The sequence below is a fragment of the Salvelinus alpinus genome, chromosome 2, assembly GCF_045679555.1.
Source record: "Salvelinus alpinus chromosome 2, SLU_Salpinus.1, whole genome shotgun sequence".
NCBI lineage: Eukaryota > Metazoa > Chordata > Actinopteri > Salmoniformes > Salmonidae > Salvelinus > Salvelinus alpinus.
The window spans coordinates 64,725,138-64,743,500 of record NC_092087.1 but is presented as its reverse complement, the minus strand read 5'-3'; the positions used below and the strand labels follow the sequence as shown (position 1 = coordinate 64,743,500).

Genomic DNA, 18,363 nt, shown 5'->3' with positions numbered 1-18,363 from the left:
CACCGTTTTGTTATGGGTCCTCTTAGGTCATCAACATCACATATATGCTTCTTCAGAAACCTCTTTCTCATCCTAATGTCTGCTTTAATCTCTCTTCTCCTATGGAAGACTCTGAGACGCCCAACCTGTTCTGAGAGAAGCCCGCTCCCAGCACCTGACCTCCTGCCACAAGACTACGCAGACGACCTGACAGCCTGCTCTGCTATCATCAAAGGAGACCTGAAGGGCATCGACAAGGAGCAGCTCAGAAGACTTCTGAAAACAAAGAATAAGCCCACGTTTCTGTCTGAGGCGTTCTACCACGACGTGACCCGAAACTGTAAAACGTACGTTACAGACAGAGGGTTCGTCATGATGCCGCTGAGTGTGGAGGAGAGAGACTTCCCCATCGCCTACTCCATGGTGGTCCATGAGAAGATTGAGATGTTTGAGCGACTCCTGCGTGCAGTGTACACACCTCAGAATGTATATTGCGTGCATGTGGACCAGAAATCCTCAGAGGAATTCAAGACTGCAGTAAAGGCTATTGTGACTTGTTTTACCAATGTGTTTGTGGCAAGTAAGACAGAGAGTGTGGTTTATGCATCGTGGTCTCGAGTGCAGGCAGATCTAAACTGTATGAAGGACCTGTTGAAGTCACCTGTCCAGTGGAGGTACCTGCTCAATACCTGTGGAACAGATTTCCCCATTAAAACCAACGCAGAGATGGTTCAGTCACTCAAACTGCTCAACGGGAGGAACAGCATGGAGTCTGAGACCACCGTCGACTATAAGAAACGCCGGTGGCAGTATCAGCACAATATAACCAATAACATAGTAGTCAGAACGAGCGTTACGAAGAGCCCTCCTCCAATCAGCACCCCCATGTTCTCCGGAAACGCCTATTTCGTGGTCTCCAGGGACTTTGTCCATCACGTGGTTGACAGCCAGGAGGTTCGGGCCCTGCTGGAGTGGGAGAGGGACACCTACAGTCCTGATGAGCACCTGTGGGCCACTCTGCAGCGCATGCCCTCAGTGCCAGGGTCTAACCCTCCTCACGTCAAGTTCCATGAATCAGACATGAACGCCATCGCTCGCATGGTGAAGTGGAGTTCCCTGGAAGGAGATGTGAGGAAAGGAGCCCCATATCCACCCTGCTCCGGTGCCTCCAGGAGAGCTGTGTGTGTCTACGGGGCTGGAGATCTCCGGTGGCTCCTACAACACCACCATCTCATCGCTAACAAGTTTGACCCAGAGGTGGATGATGTAGCCATTAGATGTCTGGAGTCATACCTTCGTTTCAAAGCAACATATGGTTCATCTGGAAGTATCTGGAAAAAGCTACGAAATGAGAAAGGGTTGCACATACAGTAATGTAAAAAAAAATATTTGTGTTTTGGTATAATTTTTATATGTGGTTGTTTTAACTGTTGAATTGAATGCACTGATTGGAAGAGGCTATGGACAAGAGCATCTGCTAAGTTATACCTAAAATGTCATGTTGCATTTAGAATACACTCTCTAAACAACAGTTATATATTTACACAGTCTATATGATGTCAATATAGGTTGTAAAAAAAAAAATCATAATTGGGGTGTTCAAATAAAAATGATTTATTTACAACCTATAAGATGTTGGGAATAGTTAAACAGGAGAGCCTGAAACTAATGAAACACCCTAACCCTGTTCAATGTCAGCAGCAATTTCCGATGAGAAATTAGACAGTCAGAGGATTTTCTTCTGAATAACTGGTCAGGGTATACCACGTTCCATTCAGCTTCAGGCAACTTTGATGTAAGGCTTGATCACACCTGTACTGACTACTTCTGTCCGTCATGCCCATTGTTGCTTGTTGATTGTTCACTAGAAAAGGCAATCACTTGGTTGCGGTCACTGATAAACTTGGATAGCTGTGGATTAGTGAGGAATGTGGGCTGAGGTCAGGTCAGACGAAGAGAGAACCGTTTTATTACACACTTCACCTGTCGAGCAGCAAAGATGTAGTGTTTAGAGGTGCGAATAGGAGACTCTGCCTAAAGGAGGGTATAAATAATGGTGCTGGTGGGAACATGTTTTTGTCTTTTCAGCTGTTTGACCCAGTGGGTGAATAAACTTGGTTTGAGCTTTGACTAGTTTGTCAGAACCTAACACCTTGTTACAATAGCCTAAATATATAATATGATTGACACAACCGTAATAATCATCATGAAACAGCCTTGGAAGTGCCATAAGTACAAGCCAACATAATTCATTATTTTATGAACTTGTTTAACTGCAGTGATATGGATTAATTAATCAGTCTAGGCTCAAAATACAGTGCATTCGGAAAGTATTCAGACCCCTTGACTTTTTCTTGTTACAGCCTTATTCTAAAATGGATTCAAATGTTTTTTCCCTTATCAATCTACACACAATACCCCATAAAAACAAAGCAAAAACTGGCTTTTATTAATGTTAGCACATTTAAAAATAAAAAAAACTGAAATATCACAGTATTAAAAACTTTTTACTCAGTGCTTTGTTTTAGCACCTTTGGCAGTGATTACAGCCACGAGTCTTCTTGGGTATGACGCTACAAGCTTGGCCCACCTGTATTTGGAGAGTTTATCCCATTCTTCTCTGCAGATCCTCTCAAGCTCTGTCAGGCTGGATGGGGAGCGTTGTTGCACAGCTATTTTCCGGTCTCTCCAGAGATGTTCGATCGGGTTCAAGTCTGGGCCACTCAAGGACATTCAGAGACTTGTCCCGAAACCACTCCTGCGTTATCTTGGCTGTGTGCTTAGGGTAGGTGAACCTTCGCCCCAGTCACCACCATGCTTCATGGTAGGGATGGTGCCAGGTTTCCTCCAGATGTGACGCTTGGCATTCAGGCCAAAGAGTTCAATCTTGGTTTCATCAGACCAGAGAATCTTGTTTCTCATGGTCTGAGAGACTTAAGGTGCGTTTTGGCAAACTTCAAGCGGGCTGTCATGTGCCTTTTACTGAGGAATTGCGTCCATCTGGCCACTCTACCATAAATGCCTGATTGATGGAGTGCTACAGAGATGGTTGTCCTTCTGGAAGGTTCTCCTATCTCCACAGAGGAACTCTAGAGCTTTGTCAGAGTGACCATCAGGGTTCTTCTCCCCCGATTGCTCAGTTTGGCCAGGTGGCCAGCTCTAGGAAGAGTCTTGGTGGTTCCAAACTTCTTCCATTTAAGAATGATGGCGCCCACTTTGTTCTTTGGGATCTTCAATGCTGCAGAAATGTTTTGGTACCCTTCCCCAGATCTGTGCCTCTACACAATCCTGTCTCGGAGCTCTACTACCAATTGTTTTGACCTCATGGCTTGGTTTTTGCTCTGACATGCACTGTCAACTGTGGGACCTTATATAGACAGGTGTGTGCTTTTCCAAATCATGTCCAATCAATTGAATTTACCACAGGTGGACACCAATCAAGTTGTAGAAATAGCTCAAGGATTATCAATGGAAACAGGATGCACCTGAGCTCAATGTTAAGTCTCATAGCAAAGAGTCTGAGTACTTATGTAAATAAGGTATTTCTGTTTTTTTGCTTTGTCGTTACGGGGTATTGTGTGTAGATTGCTGAGTGAAAACATGTATCTTTATCCATTATAGATTAAGGCTGTAACGTAACAAAATTGATGCATGTTGTGTTTATATTTATGTTCAGTATAGTTAGTAAAAATGTCAAAAATATAATTCCTCTTTGAAATTATGGAGTATTGTGTGTGGGCTAGTGACAGAAAATCTCAATTGAATCCATTTTAAATTCAGGCTTTAACACAACAAAATGTGGAAAATGTCAAGGGGTGCGAATATTTTCTGAAGGCACTGTAACTGTCAAGGGAAGCCTCGTTGTTGCCTTTCTAACGAGGCAATCGAAGCAATAAGGAAAGCTGGAATGGAAATTTCAGTTTACTTCCTGAAATGTCCCCAACCAACCCCAGTCTCTCATGACAGGTTTAACTATTAAACTAAATGGAAGTGGTTCTGGATAAGAGTGTCTGCCTTATCATTAGACAGTATTGATGACGTCAATGGAGGTTGTAAAAAAAACTCATATGACGGGTGTTCAAAGAAAACTTTTGCCCCCTCAATTTTGCCTTTCATGTCTCTAAAAAGTTGGCTGCATTGTTTGTCACTTCCAAACCAAATAAACTGTTCACCTCAAGTAAATAAATGACAATATTGCTTGGCTAGTTGCCTTACTCTTTAACTCTCCTTTTCATTTGAAGAGAATGCCACCTGCTGATTGAAATGTGATATCAAATAGTCCTTAACTGACCATTTGAATTGATAAGGAACATTTCATGATCTCTTTTTTTCATGATAGCCATTTAACCCACTTTAGCAGACATTGTCCTGAGGCTGAGGCTGCATTCATCGTAGCTGGGGATTTTAACAAGGCTAATCTGACAACAAAACTCCCTAAATTCTATCAGCATATCGATTGTGCTACCAGGGCTGGTAAAACCTTGGATCATTGTTATACTAACTTCCGCGACGCATATAAGGCCCTCCCTCGCCCTCTTTTCGGAAAAGCTGACCACGACTCCATTTTGTTGCTTCCAGCCTACAAACAGAAACTAAAACAACAAGCTCCCTCGCTCAGGTCTGTTCAACGCTGGTCCGACCAATCTGATTCCATGCTTCAAGACTGCTTCGATCACGTGGATTGGGATATGTTCTGCATTGCGTCCAACAACAATATTGACGAATACGCTGATTCGGTGAGCGAGTTCATTAGAAAGTGCATTGACGATGTCGTACCCACAGCAACAATTAAAACATTCCCAAACCAGAAACTGTGGATTGATGGCAGCATTCGCGTGAAACTGAAAGCGCGAACCACTGCTTTTAACCAGGGCAAGGTGACCGGAAACATGACCGAATACAAACAGTGTAGCTATTCTCTCCGCAAGGCAATCAAACAAGCTAAGTCCCAGTATAGAGACAAAGTAGAGTCGCAATTCAACAGCTCAGAGACAAGAGGTATGTGGCAGGGTCTACAGTCAATCACGGATTACAAAAAGAAAACCAGCCCCGTCGCGGACCAGGATGTCTTGCTCCCAGACAGGCTAAATAACTTTTTTGCTCGCTTTGAGGACAATACAGTGCCACTGACACGGCCCGCTACCAAAACCTGCGGGCTCTCCTTCACTGCAGCCGAGGTGAGTAAAACATTTAAACGTGTTAACCCTCGCAAGGCTGCAGGCCCAGACGGCATTCCCAGCCGCGTCCTCAGAGCATGCGCAGACCAGCTGGCTGGTGTGTTTAAGGACATATTCAATCAATCCTTATCCCAGTCTGCTGTTCCCACATGCTTCAAGAGGGCCACCATTGTTCCTGTTCCCAAGAAAGCTAAGGTAACTGAGCTAAACGACTACCGCCCCGTAGCACTCACTTCCGTCATCATGAAGTGCTTTGAGAGACTAGTCAAGGACCATATCACCTCCACCCTACCTGACACCCTAGACCCAATCCAATTTGCTTACCGACCCAATAGGTCCACAGACGACGCAATCGCAACCACACTGCACACTGCCCTAACCCATCTGGACAAGAGGAATACCTATGTGAGAATGCTGTTCATCGACTACAGCTCAGCATTTAACACCATAGTACCCTCCAAACTCGTCATCAAGCTCGAGACCCTGGGTCTCGACCCCGCCCTGTGCAACTGGGTCCTGGACTTCCTGACGGGCCGCCCCCAAGTGGTGAGGGTAGGTAACAACATCTCCACCCCGCTGATCCTCAACACTGGGGCCCCACAAGGGTGCGTTCTCAGCCCTCTCCTGTACTCCCTGTTCACCCACGACTGCGTGGCCATGCACGCCTCCAACTCAATCATCAAGTTTGCGGACGACACTACAGTGGTAGGCTTGATTACCAACAACGACGAGACGGCCTACAGGGAGGAGGTGAGGGCCCTCGGAGTGTGGTGTCAGGAAAATAACCTCACACTCAACGTCAACAAAACAAAGGAGATGATTGTGGACTTCAGGAAACAGCAGAGGGAGCACCCCCCTATCCACATCGACGGGACAGTAGTGGAGAAGGTGGAAAGTTTTAAGTTCCTCGGTGTACACATCACGGACAAACTGAATTGGTCCACCCACACAGACAGCGTTGTGAAGAAGGCGCAGCAGCGCCTCTTCAACCTCAGGAGGCTGAAGAAATTCAGCTTGTCACCAAAAGCACTCACAAACTTCTACAGATGCACAATCGAGAGCATCCTGTCGGGCTGTATCACCGCCTGGTACGGCAACTGCTCCGCCCACAACCGTAAGGCTCTCCAGAGGGTAGTGAGGTCTGCACAACGCATCACCGGGGGCAAACTACCTGCCCTCCAGGACACCTACACCACCCGATATCACAGGAAGGCCATAAAGATCATCAAGGACAACAACCACCCAAGCCACTGCCTGTTCACCCCGCTATCATCCAGAAGGCGAGGTCAGTACAGGTGCATCAAAGCAGGGACCGAGAGACTGAAAAACAGCTTCTATCTCAAGGCCATCAGACTGTTAAACAGCCACCACTAACATTTAGTGGCCGCTGCCAACATACTGACTCAACACCAGCCACTTTAATAATGGGAATTGATGGAAATTATGTAAAAATGTACCACTAGCCACTTTAAACAATGCCACTTAATATAATGTTTACATACCCTACATTACTCATCTCATATGTATATGTATATACTGTACTCTATATCATCTACTGCATCTTGCCATCTTTATGTAATACATGTATCACTAGCCACTTTAAACTATGCCACTTTATGTTTACATACCCTACATTACTCATCTCATATGTATATACTGTACTCTATACCATCTACTGCATCTTGCCTATGCCGTTCTGTACCATCACTCATTCATATATCTTTATGTACATATTCTTTATCCCTTTACACTTGTGTGTATAAGGTAGTAGTTGTGGAATTGTTAGGTTAGATTACTTGTTGGTTATTACTGCATTGTCGGAACTAGAAGCACAAGCATTTCGCTACACTCGCATTAACATCTGCTAACCATGTGTATGTGACAAATAAAATTTGATTTGATTTGATGATTTGTTGAACAAAGTGCTCATTCTACTAGCAGAAAGTGGCGGTAGAGCTGCAAGCATTGCATTTGCCTTTGACATTAAGGGTGATGCACATGAATTATCTCTGGATGGAATGGCTAATGACATCTTTGAACGTAAATTTGCCCAACAGTTTTGATATCCGTTCATCATGATCCATTTAACCTCATGGGACAGCAAACTGCTTAATATTCATATAGGAAGTCCTCATGAGCACATGTGGGCCACTCTGCAGTGCAGGCCCTCAGTCCCAGGGTCTAAACCTCCCCACATAAAGCACCATGAATCAGACATGAAGCCATTGCTCGCATGATGAACTTACCTGGAAGGAGATGTGATGAAAGGAACCCATATACACTCTGCTCCGGTGCCTCCAGGAGAGCTGTGTGTCTCTACTGGGCTGGAGGTCTCTGGTGGCTCCTACAACACCACCATCTCATCGCTAACAAGTTTGACCCAGAGGTGGATGATGTAGCCATTTGATGTCTGGAGTCATACCTTCATTTCAAAGCAACATATGGTTAAGATAGGAGTGTCTGCTTAGTTATACCAAAAGCATATAGGTATGGCAATAAATAGGCCATAGTAGCGAAGTAATTACAATTTAGCAAATCAACACTGGAGTGATAGATGTGCAGATGATGATGTGCAAGTTGAAAGACTGGTCTGCAAAAGAGCAAAAAAAGTAAATAAAAACATTATGGGCATGAGGTAAGTAGTTGGATGGTCTATTTACAGATGGGCTGTGTACAGCTGAAGCGATCGGAAAGCTGCTCAGATAGCTGATGCTTAAAGTTAGTGAGGGAGATATAAGTCTCCAACTTCAGCGATTTTTACAATTCGTTCCAGTCATTGGCAGCAGAGAACTGGAAGGAAAGGCAGCCAAAGGAGGTTTTGGCTTTGGGGATGACCAGTGAGATATACCTGCTGGAGCGCGTGCTACGGGTGTGTGTTGTTATGGTGACCAGTGAGCTGAGATAAGGCGGAGCTTTACCTAGCAAAGACTTATAGATGACATGGAGCCAGTGGGTCTGGCGACGAATATGTAGCGAGGGCCAGCCGACGAGAGCATACAGGTTGCAGTGGTGGGTGGTATATGGGGCTTTGGTGACAAAACGGATGGCACTGTGATAGACTGCATTTAGTTTGCTGAGTAGAGTGTGGGAGGCTATTTTGTAAATGACATCACCGAAGTTGAAGATCGGTAGGATAGTCAGTTTTACGATGGTATGTTTGGCAGCGTGAGTGAAGGAGGCTTTGTTGCGAAATAGGAAGCCAATTCTAGATTTAATTTTGGATTGGAGATGTTTAATATGAGTCTGGAAGGAGGGTTTACAGTCTACCCAGACACCTAGGTATTTGTAGTTGACCACATATTCTAAGTCAGAACTGTCCAGAGTAGTGATGCTAGTCGGGTGGGCGGGTGCGGGCAGCGACCGGTTGAAGAGCATGCATTTGGTTTTACTAGCGTTTAAGAGCAGTTGGAGGCCACGGAAGGAGTGTTGTATGGCATTGAAGCTCGTTTGGAGGTTTGTTAACACAGTGTCCAAAGAAGGGCCAGATGTATACAGAATGATATCGTCTGCATAGAGGTGGATTAAGGAATCACCCGCAGCAAGAGTGACATCGTTGATATATACAGAGAAAAGAGTCGGCCCGAGATTTGAACCCTGTGGTAACCCCATAGAGACTGCCAGAGGTCCGGACAACAGGCCGCCCGATTTGACACACTGAACTCTATCTGAGAAGCAGTTGGTGAACCAGGCGAGGCAGTCATTTGAGAAACCAAGGCTGTTGAGTCTGCCGATAAGAATACAGTGATTGACAGAGTCGAATGCCTTGGCCAGGTCGATGAAGACGCCTGCACAGTACTGTCTTTTATCGATGGCGGTTATGATATTGTTTAGTACCTTGAGCGTGGCTCAAGTGCTCCCGTGACCAGCTCGGAAACCAGATTGCACAGCGGAGAAGGTACGGTGGGATTCGAAATGGTCAGTGATCTGTTTGTTAACTTGGCTTTCGAAGACTTTAGAAAGCCAGGGCAAGATGGATATTGGTCTGTAACAGTTTGGGTCTAGAGTGTCACCCGCTTTGAAGAAGGGGATGAACGCGGCAACTTTCCAATCTTTAGGAATCTTGGACGATACGAAAGAGAGATTGAACAGACTGGTCATAAGGGTTGCAACAATGGTGGCAAATAATTTTAGAAAGAGAGGGTACAGATTGTCTTGCCCAGCTGATTTGTATGGGTCTAGGTTATACAGCTCTTTCAGAACATCTGCTATCTGGATTTGAGTGAAGGAGAAGCTGGGGAGGCTTGGGCAAGTAGCTGCAGGGGGTGTGGAGCTGTTGGCCGGGGTTGGGGTAGCCAGGAGGAAAGCATGGCCAGCCGTAGAGAAATGCTTATTGAAATTCTCGATTATCGTGGATTTATCAGTGGCGACAGTGTTTCCTAGCCTCAGTGCAGTGGATAGTTTTAGGGAGCGTTTGACAGTGATGAGGGGTGGTTGTTTGATCGCGGACCCATAGCGGATGCAGGCAATGATGCAGTGATCGCTGAGAGCCTGATTGAAAGCAGCAGAGGTGTATTTGGATGGCAAGTACGATATCGCACCCGACGCCGTTCCACCACAGGGTGACCCACAACACTGTGGTCAGAATGGGCGTTATGAAGAGCCCTCATCCAACTATCTATAAGAAGACAATAGATGGTTGTTCCCAAATATATTTAGATGAATACAAATATATGGCTCTGGTTGTTCCTAAATCCATGTGAAAGATCACTTGAGTTTATTTTGGCTTGCTATGCTATGGCTCAACATCCACCATCATTTCCATCAGTAACATAGACTATTGTTTGTCTTTCTCTATCAAAATGCTATGGTTGAGTTTTGGTATTTGTTTTCTTCTGTTCATGGAATAATTTGTTTTCACATTTTTTCACTGTTTCCAAAAAGGTTAAGTTCCAGAAAGTAGATGAAGAAGAAATTAATGCAATGGTCAAAGAGGTCTATGATGCCCATTTGAATTGATGAGGAACATTTCATGACCTCTTTTCCGTTATATATTGTTTGTTTTTGAAAGCCATTTGTATTGTTACACAGTCACTAAACTCAGTGGTAATATTGTACCACCACCCTATTTTATTCCTATCCAGGCCTGGCCAGTTTGATGTGCAGTTCTCCTTTCTCTCATGACAAATGTTTACATGTAACTCACATGTAAATTGTGGAATCAAAGTACATAACTGACAGATGTTATACTAATTAACCCCCCCCCCCCCCCCCCCTATATAAAAAATAAGTATATGATGATGTAATCCTCACGAGCCATGTGTTTAAGTTTGTGTCTGCAGAGCCATTTACTTTATGTTCATGTTCTTATCTTTTATTATTTCTTACTGTTGCATTGTTGAGAAGGAACCTGCAAGTAAGCATTTCGTTGGACAGTATGTACCATGTGTATCATATACATATGACTAATAAAACTAAACGTGTGTGTGACTATGTGTATGTGTGCCAGGGTTGTGGTCAATTCAGGAAGTTAAGTGAAATTCAAATTCCACTAAAGAATTCCCTCATTGCCGCTCTTTGAGAAAAAAAATTGAATTCAAACTGGAATTTCTGTTTACTTCCTCAATTGACAGAATTGAAATGGAATTGACCCCAAACTCTGATGTGAGCGGAATATCAGTGACAATGCTCCCTTCTCTATCTGGCATTTGTGCGAGCTGATGTCTTCTGCTTTACATCAGCTGGCTGCTCTCTTGCTCCAAATGTTGCCAGACTTTTTATCTGAAGTGCTGACTGGCTTCTACCTCTGTCGCTGCTGCTTCAGTTTAGGCCTCTTGGACTGGCTCAGTTCCTGATCGAGACTATACCTCAGCTGCTTCCAGGAAAGGTACCCGGACACCTGACTGGCATTGGCACAGGCCTCCACATGCTTCACAGCACTCTGTGGCAGATCTGGATGCTGCAGGGCCTGCTGGGTCAGCTCAGGACACGACACAACCTTCTGAGTTAAGCCTAAACAACCAAACTTCCTCAGGATCATCTTGATCACAGAGGGGTTTCTGGGGTCAGCATACAGGGTTGACTCCCAGAGGACTGTGGCCTTGCGCTGGTCAGCAGTTCCAGCACAGTAAGTGGCTTGGACTTTGGAGTCAAGATATGGAGCTGTGGTCGGGTTGTTCTCACCCGAGAACAGACTTGACTGGTAGTCCACTTTCAATATGGAAACTGAGGTTCTCTAAGGTGTGTCCTACGGTAACCTCAGCACACAGATCCAAGAAAATTTGTTTTCTCTCAGAAGAGAGAATTAGAAGAGATTAATCCTATGGACACCTGAAAAATGGGGATAGTATTTCGATTTTACAAGCTAGTTGAATTTACACTATTTCTTAAAGACCCACTCCAGCCTCCCTAGCACCTCAGTTATCACCTGATTTACTTAACAAAAGGTGCATTTCAGTAGCTGGTGCAGATCTCCTCATGACATGGCACAAGTGGATGGGTGGGCCTTTTGTCTTCTATTGCTCCTCTATTGTTCCAGCAATCAAGGGGGAATGCTGATGACATCTGAGTGCACCAATCAGAGAGACCAACTCCTTGAATACATTTGTTTCTTCTCCTGAAAAACACTATTTTGCTCAAGTATGTTTACTTTACCCTTACGTGCCGGTACTTTACTGTATATATACTCAGAATATCTTTTTCAATGGTGGAAGTAAAACAAATAGCTAATTAATAAGACAATTATTTTGACTTTTTAGAGTGTTTGTCATAGGCCTACAGGTCAAACCAGTCCACTTTCTACTAATGTAGTTTATGAAAGTTAAATCAGGAAGGCTGGTCTGAATGCATAGCTGTGGGAAGTAGGGGTTCACCATCAGCACCCCCTGAAAAATCTGAAGAAATTTTGTAATATTTTTTGTTTATATTTATTTTTTTTTTGGGGGGGGGGATTCCCAACAAAAGTAGTGCACTGTGTTATTAATAGTTATGTATTAGCGGACCAATTAAGCCGTGTCCTCCTGCTCAGCATCATTCTGTTTCTCCAAACCTCAAATTTTGAAGTTGCTCCAAACGTAAGCAGTTAAGGGTTAAGGTTTTTGATAAGGTCAAAACATAAAGTTTAGGCATTCATTACGAATTGTTAACCTTTCTGAACCACCAATCCCGGATCCGGGATAATTGTCATCAGAAAGGCTGACTAGCATAGCGTAGCATAGCGCCACAGGTAAATAATATTACTAGAAAATATTCATATTCATGAAATCACAAGTGCAATATTGCAAAACACAGCTTAGCCTTTTGTTAATCCACCTGTCGTCTCAGATTTTGAAATTATGCTTTACAGCGAAAGCAATACAAGCGTTTGTGTAAGTTTATCGATCGCTCGACAAAACAATAAGTACACTTAGCATCAGGTAACTTGGTCACGAAAATCAGAAAAGCAATCAAATTAATCGTTTACCTTTGATGATCTTCGGATGTTTTCACTAACGAGACTCCCAGTTAGACAACAAATGTTCCTTTTGTTCCATAAAGATATTTTTTATATCCAAATACCTCCGTTAGTTTGCTGCGTTATGCCCAGGAATCCACCGGAAAGAGCGGTCATGACAACGCAGACAAAAATTCCAAATTATATCCATAATGTCCACAGAAACATGTCAAACGTTTTTTATAATCCATCCTCAGGGTGTTTTTCAAATATCTATTCGATAATATATCAACCGGGACAGTTGGCTTTTCACTAGGACCGGGAGTAACAATGGCTGCCTTTCCCTTTTGCGCACAACTCACTCTGAGAGCCCCCACCTATCCACTTACGCAATGTGGTCGTTCACGCTCATTCTTCAAAATAAAAGCCTGAAACTATGTCTAAAGGCTGTTGACACCTTAGGGAAGCCATAGAAAAAAAAGTCTGGTTGATATCCCTTTAAATGGGCAATAGGGATGCATAGGAACAGAGAGGTTTCAAAAACAGGGGCACTTCCTGATTGGATTTTCCTCCGGTTTTCGCCTGCAATATCAGTTCTGTTTAACTCACAGAAAATATTAAGACAGTTTTGGAAACTTTAGAGTGTTTTCTATCCTAATCTGACAATTATATGCATATTCTAGTTTCGGGGGCTGAGAAATAGGTAGTTTCAAATGGTTACGTTTTTTAGCCAAAAACGAAAATACCGCCCCCTAGTCTTAAGAAGTTTTAAATTAAGGGTTTGGAATACGGAAAACAATTGAAAAAATGAGTGTGTACCACTGGGATTAAACACGCAACCTTCAGATCCGGAGTCATGAGATTACGCCCATCTGCCACCCCCGTCCACAACGCTCTAGCAAAACCCAAGCCCACCGCTCCTAGAGGGCGGTTTTGAAGGCATTTGCCATCATCCTTCGGACATTTCAAAGTGATCTTGAGTGATCTTGAGCCTGATGTGGTGACTATTGGGAAAGCAGCAGGTAAAATTAAAGTGCTTATATCTAACCTGTGCTAATCCCAAATCGTGCAATTATAACAGTGCACACGTAAATAATGTTTCAGAACCATGGACAGTACTGCAATTTGAGTTAAAAATAGAAGACAGCTGATTGCTGATTTCAGCTCCTTGGACACTGAACAGCGTGGCACACAGTGCCGCTCCCAGCTCCCAACACAGACAATTATGGCAATACTGCTCAAGATCTCTGGTATCTAGTAGTTTAACCATGCTCTGATGTGCTACAATGGTATACTGACAAGGATCATTATGATATGACATGATAAGGGGGCTTGAAAGTGCATTATAACAGCATCATGCAGGCCTTTGTAACACAGGTAACACACAGAGACAAAGCTCAACATAAGGCATGTCATAAACTCTTTAGACACGTTCTTGTTGATCATCTTTTATCTACAGCTCAATTTAAATGTCAATCTTTGAACATCTTTGCCCAAATGTTCATATTCATTCATCATCATAGCACAACAAACTGCTTAATACCAATATAGAAATATATTACTTTTCTTTCTTCAAAAATGCATAAAACATTGTGTAAAAATATCATGAAGTCAACAACAACAAAAATACCCACAATCCTCTAAAAAGGAGCCACGTGTTAAGTTGTTGCAAGAACATAACATTCTTAAGTTGAGAGAAAATATTATGCAAGTTGTTTTTACATGCAATTAATCATTCAGTTTTGCAATATTTTAAATTGAATTTACATTTTCAAAAGTCAAGCTTTTTTAACACAAAAATTAAGTAAAACCAGAAACATGCATTTTTCTGTGAAAATAATAGCATTTACTAAGCCACTGAATTATTTTTTACACAATGCATCACCAGGTGGTTTGGACTTTACCACCACCTTCTCAGAAGGAAATCATTCAGCAGAAATAACATACTGTTTGACTGTGTCATTTATCACTACAACTTGTTAACTTGTTATTGTCATGACTTCTGCCGAGGTCAGCCCCTCTCCTTGTTCGGGTGGCGTTCCGCGATCGACGTCACCGGCTTTCTAGCCATCGCCGCTCCATTTTACGTATATCCATTTGTCTTGTCTTGTTTCCATACACACCTGGTTTTCATTTCCCAATTAAGCTACTTGTATTTAACACTCTGTTTCCCATCATGTGTTGTGTGTAATTGTTTTCATGTTAGGTGGTGTTTGTTTACGCGTTCTACTTTTATGTTCCGTTTTTTGAGCGCGTTTGTTTCATGTAGTGCTCTCGTTTATTTGGAACTATAATAAAGTGTGCCTGTTCATTCTAATCTGCTCTCCTGCACTTTACTTTGCCTCCAATACACCATCCTGACAGTTATTGCCTCTCTAATGACACAATTGAAGCGATAAGAAAAGCTGTGATGGGAATTTCAGTTTACTTCCTGAATTGATCTACTGTAATTGACCCCAACCATTTCCCTACCATAACCCGCTCCAACTGTGGCCAACTGTTTAAGATGTTCATAATTCTATATGAAAAAATATATATTGTAATATCCAATAATATTGGTTGCGTGGGGTAAATTGGTTGGAATTGTGTACTTTGGAGCATCATGCCATTCATTGGAACTGCTGAAAATGTTGGTATTGTAGGCTAGTATTTCATTTCAACCCACATTTGTTCCAAGTTTAGTACCTTTTAATTTAAAGTATTTCTAGACAGTACAAAGCCATGCCTACTAAAGTTAATGATTCCCTACTCATTTTAAAGTGAGTGTGTGTGTGTGTGTGTGTGTGTGTGTGTGTGTGTGTGTGTGTGTGTGTGTGTGTGTGTGTGTGTGTGTGTGTGTGTGTGTGTGTGTGTGTGTGTGTGTGTGTGTGTGTGTGTGTGTGTGTGTGTGTGGTGTGTGACATTAATCATTTAACAGAATTGCTCCCAGGCTATGGTCTGCAGAAATACTAATAATACATACAGTACCAGTCAAAAGTATTGTATGTCTCCAACAATATTGATTGCGTTGGGTAAGTGGGTTAGAATTGTGTAATTCAGAGCATCATGCCAATACTTGGAAATGCTGAAAGTGTGGTATTGTAGGTTAGTAATTCATTTTCAACCACATTTGTTCCATGTTTAGTACCTTTTAATTTCAGTAGCCATGCCTACTAAAGTTAATGATTACCTACTCACTTACCTACTCACTTTAAACTGAGTTGAGTGTGTGTGTGACATTCATTATTTAACAGCAGTGCTCCCGGACTATGGTCTGCACAAATGCTAATAATACATACTGTAGATAGATAGTTTTGTTATGGGTCCTCTTAGGTCATCAACATCACATATATGCTTCTTCAGAAACCTCTTTCTCATCCTAATGTCTGCTTTAATCTCTCTTCTCCTATGGAAGACTCTGAGACGCCCAACCTGTTCTGAGAGAAGCCCGCTCCCAGCACCTGACCTCCTGCCACAAGACTACGCAGACGACCTGACAGCCTGCTCTGCTATCATCAAAGGAGACCTGAAGGGCATCGACAAGGAGCAGCTCAGAAGACTTCTGAAAACAAAGAATAAGCCCACGTTTCTGTCTGAGGCGTTCTACCACGACGTGACCCGAAACTGTAAAACGTACGTTACAGACAGAGGGTTCGTCATGATGCCGCTGAGTGTGGAGGAGAGAGACTTCCCCATCGCCTACTCCATGGTGGTCCATGAGAAGATTGAGATGTTTGAGCGACTCCTGCGTGCAGTGTACACACCTCAGAATGTATATTGCGTGCATGTGGACCAGAAATCCTCAGAGGAATTCAAGACTGCAGTAAAGGCTATTGTGACTTGTTTTACCAATGTGTTTGTGGCAAGTAAGACAGAGAGTGTGGTTTATGCATCGTGGTCTCGAGTGCAGGCAGATCTAAACTGTATGAAGGACCTGTTGAAGTCACCTGTCCAGTGGAGGTACCTGCTCAATACCTGTGGAACAGATTTCCCCATTAAAACCAACGCAGAGATGGTTCAGTCACTCAAACTGCTCAACGGGAGGAACAGCATGGAGTCTGAGACCACCGTCGACTATAAGAAACGCCGGTGGCAATATCAGCACAATATAACCAATAACATAGTAGTCAGAACGAGTGTTACGAAGAGCCCTCCTCCAATCAGCACCCCCATGTTCTCCGGAAACGCCTATTTCGTGGTCTCCAGGGACTTTGTCCATCACGTGGTTGACAGCCAGGAGGTTCGGGCCCTGCTGGAGTGGGAGAGGGACACCTACAGTCCTGATGAGCACCTGTGGGCCACTCTGCAGCGCATGCCCTCAGTGCCAGGGTCTAACCCTCCTCACGTCAAGTTCCATGAATCAGACATGAACGCCATCGCTCGCATTGTGAAGTGGAGTTACCTGGAAGGAGATGTGAGGAAAGGAGCCCCATATCCACCCTGCTCCGGTGCCTCCAGGAGAGCTGTGTGTGTCTACGGGGCTGGAGATCTCCGGTGGCTCCTACAACACCACCACCTCATCGCTAACAAGTTTGACCCAGAGGTGGATGATGTAGCCATTAGATGTCTGGAGTCATACCTTCGTTTCAAAGCAACATATGGTTCATCTGGAAGTATCTGGAAAAAGCTACGAAATGAGAAAGGGTTGCACATACAGTAATGTACATTTTTTTATTTGTGTCTTGGTATCATTTTTATATGTGGTTGTTTTACCTGTTGAATTGAACGCACTGATTGGAAGAGGCTATGGACAAGAGCATCTGCTAAGTTATACCTAAAATGTCATGTTGCATTTGGAATACACTCTCTAAACAACAGTTATATATTTATACAGTCTATATGATGTCAATATAGGTTGTAAAAAAATAACATAATTGGGGTGTTCAAATAAAAATGATTTATTTACAACCTATAAGATGTTGGGAATAGTGGCACAGGAGAGCCTGAAACTAATGAAACACCCTAACCCTGTTCAATGTCAGAAGCAATTTCCGATGAGAAATTAGACAGTCAGAGGATTTTCTTCTGATTTTCTTCTGAATAACTGAATAACTGAATACCACGTTCCATTCAGCTTCAGGCAACTTTGATGTAAGGCTTGATCACACCTGTACTGACTACTTCTGTCCGTCATGCCCATTGTTGCTTGTTGATTGTTCACTAGAAAAGGCAATCACTTGGTTGCGGTCACTGATAAACTTGGATAGCTGTGGATTAGTGAGGAATGTGGGCTGAGGTCAGGTCAGACGAAGGGAGAAGGAACCGTTTTATTACACACTTCACCTGCCGAGCAGCAAAGATGTACTGTTTAGAGGTGCGAAGAGGAGACTCTGCCTAAAGGAGGGTATAAATAATGGTGCTGGTGGGAACATGTTTTTGTCTTTTCAGCTGTTTGACACAGTGGGTGAATAAACTTGGTTTGAGCTTTGACTAGTTTTTCACTCTGTTTGTCTGAACCTAACACCTTGTTACAATAGCCTAAATATATAATTTGATTGGCACAACCGTAATAATCATAATGAAATAGCCTTGGAAGTGCCATAAGTGCTAGCCAACATAATTCATTATTTTATGAACTTGTTTAACTGGAGTGATATGGATTAATAATTCAGTCTAGGCTCAAAATACAGGGCATTCGGAAAGTATTCAGACCCCTTGACTTTTCCACATTTTGTTACAGCCTTATTCTAAAAAGGATTCAAATGTTTTTTTCCTTATCAATCTACACACAATACCCCATAATGACAAAGCAAAAACAGGCTTTTATAAATAATAGCACATTTAAAAATAAAATTAAAACTGAAATATCACATTTACATAAGTATTAAAATCCTTTACTCAGTACTTTGTTTTAGCACC

General features: G+C 43.0%; 2 protein-coding genes across 2 annotated transcripts; both read left to right on the top strand.

Annotated features, from left to right (window-relative positions):
- The first annotated feature begins 12 nt into the window (after positions 1–12).
- LOC139541168 (beta-1,3-galactosyl-O-glycosyl-glycoprotein beta-1,6-N-acetylglucosaminyltransferase 3-like) lies at positions 13–1,353 on the top strand. Its single transcript, XM_071345504.1, has one exon. The coding sequence runs from the start codon at positions 13–15 to the stop codon at positions 1,351–1,353; it is 1,341 nt and encodes a 446-aa protein (XP_071201605.1).
- Positions 1,354–15,823: 14,470 nt separating this feature from the next.
- Positions 15,824–17,164, top strand: LOC139541163 (beta-1,3-galactosyl-O-glycosyl-glycoprotein beta-1,6-N-acetylglucosaminyltransferase 3-like). Its single transcript, XM_071345490.1, has one exon. The coding sequence runs from the start codon at positions 15,824–15,826 to the stop codon at positions 17,162–17,164; it is 1,341 nt and encodes a 446-aa protein (XP_071201591.1).
- Positions 17,165–18,363: the final 1,199 nt, after the last annotated feature.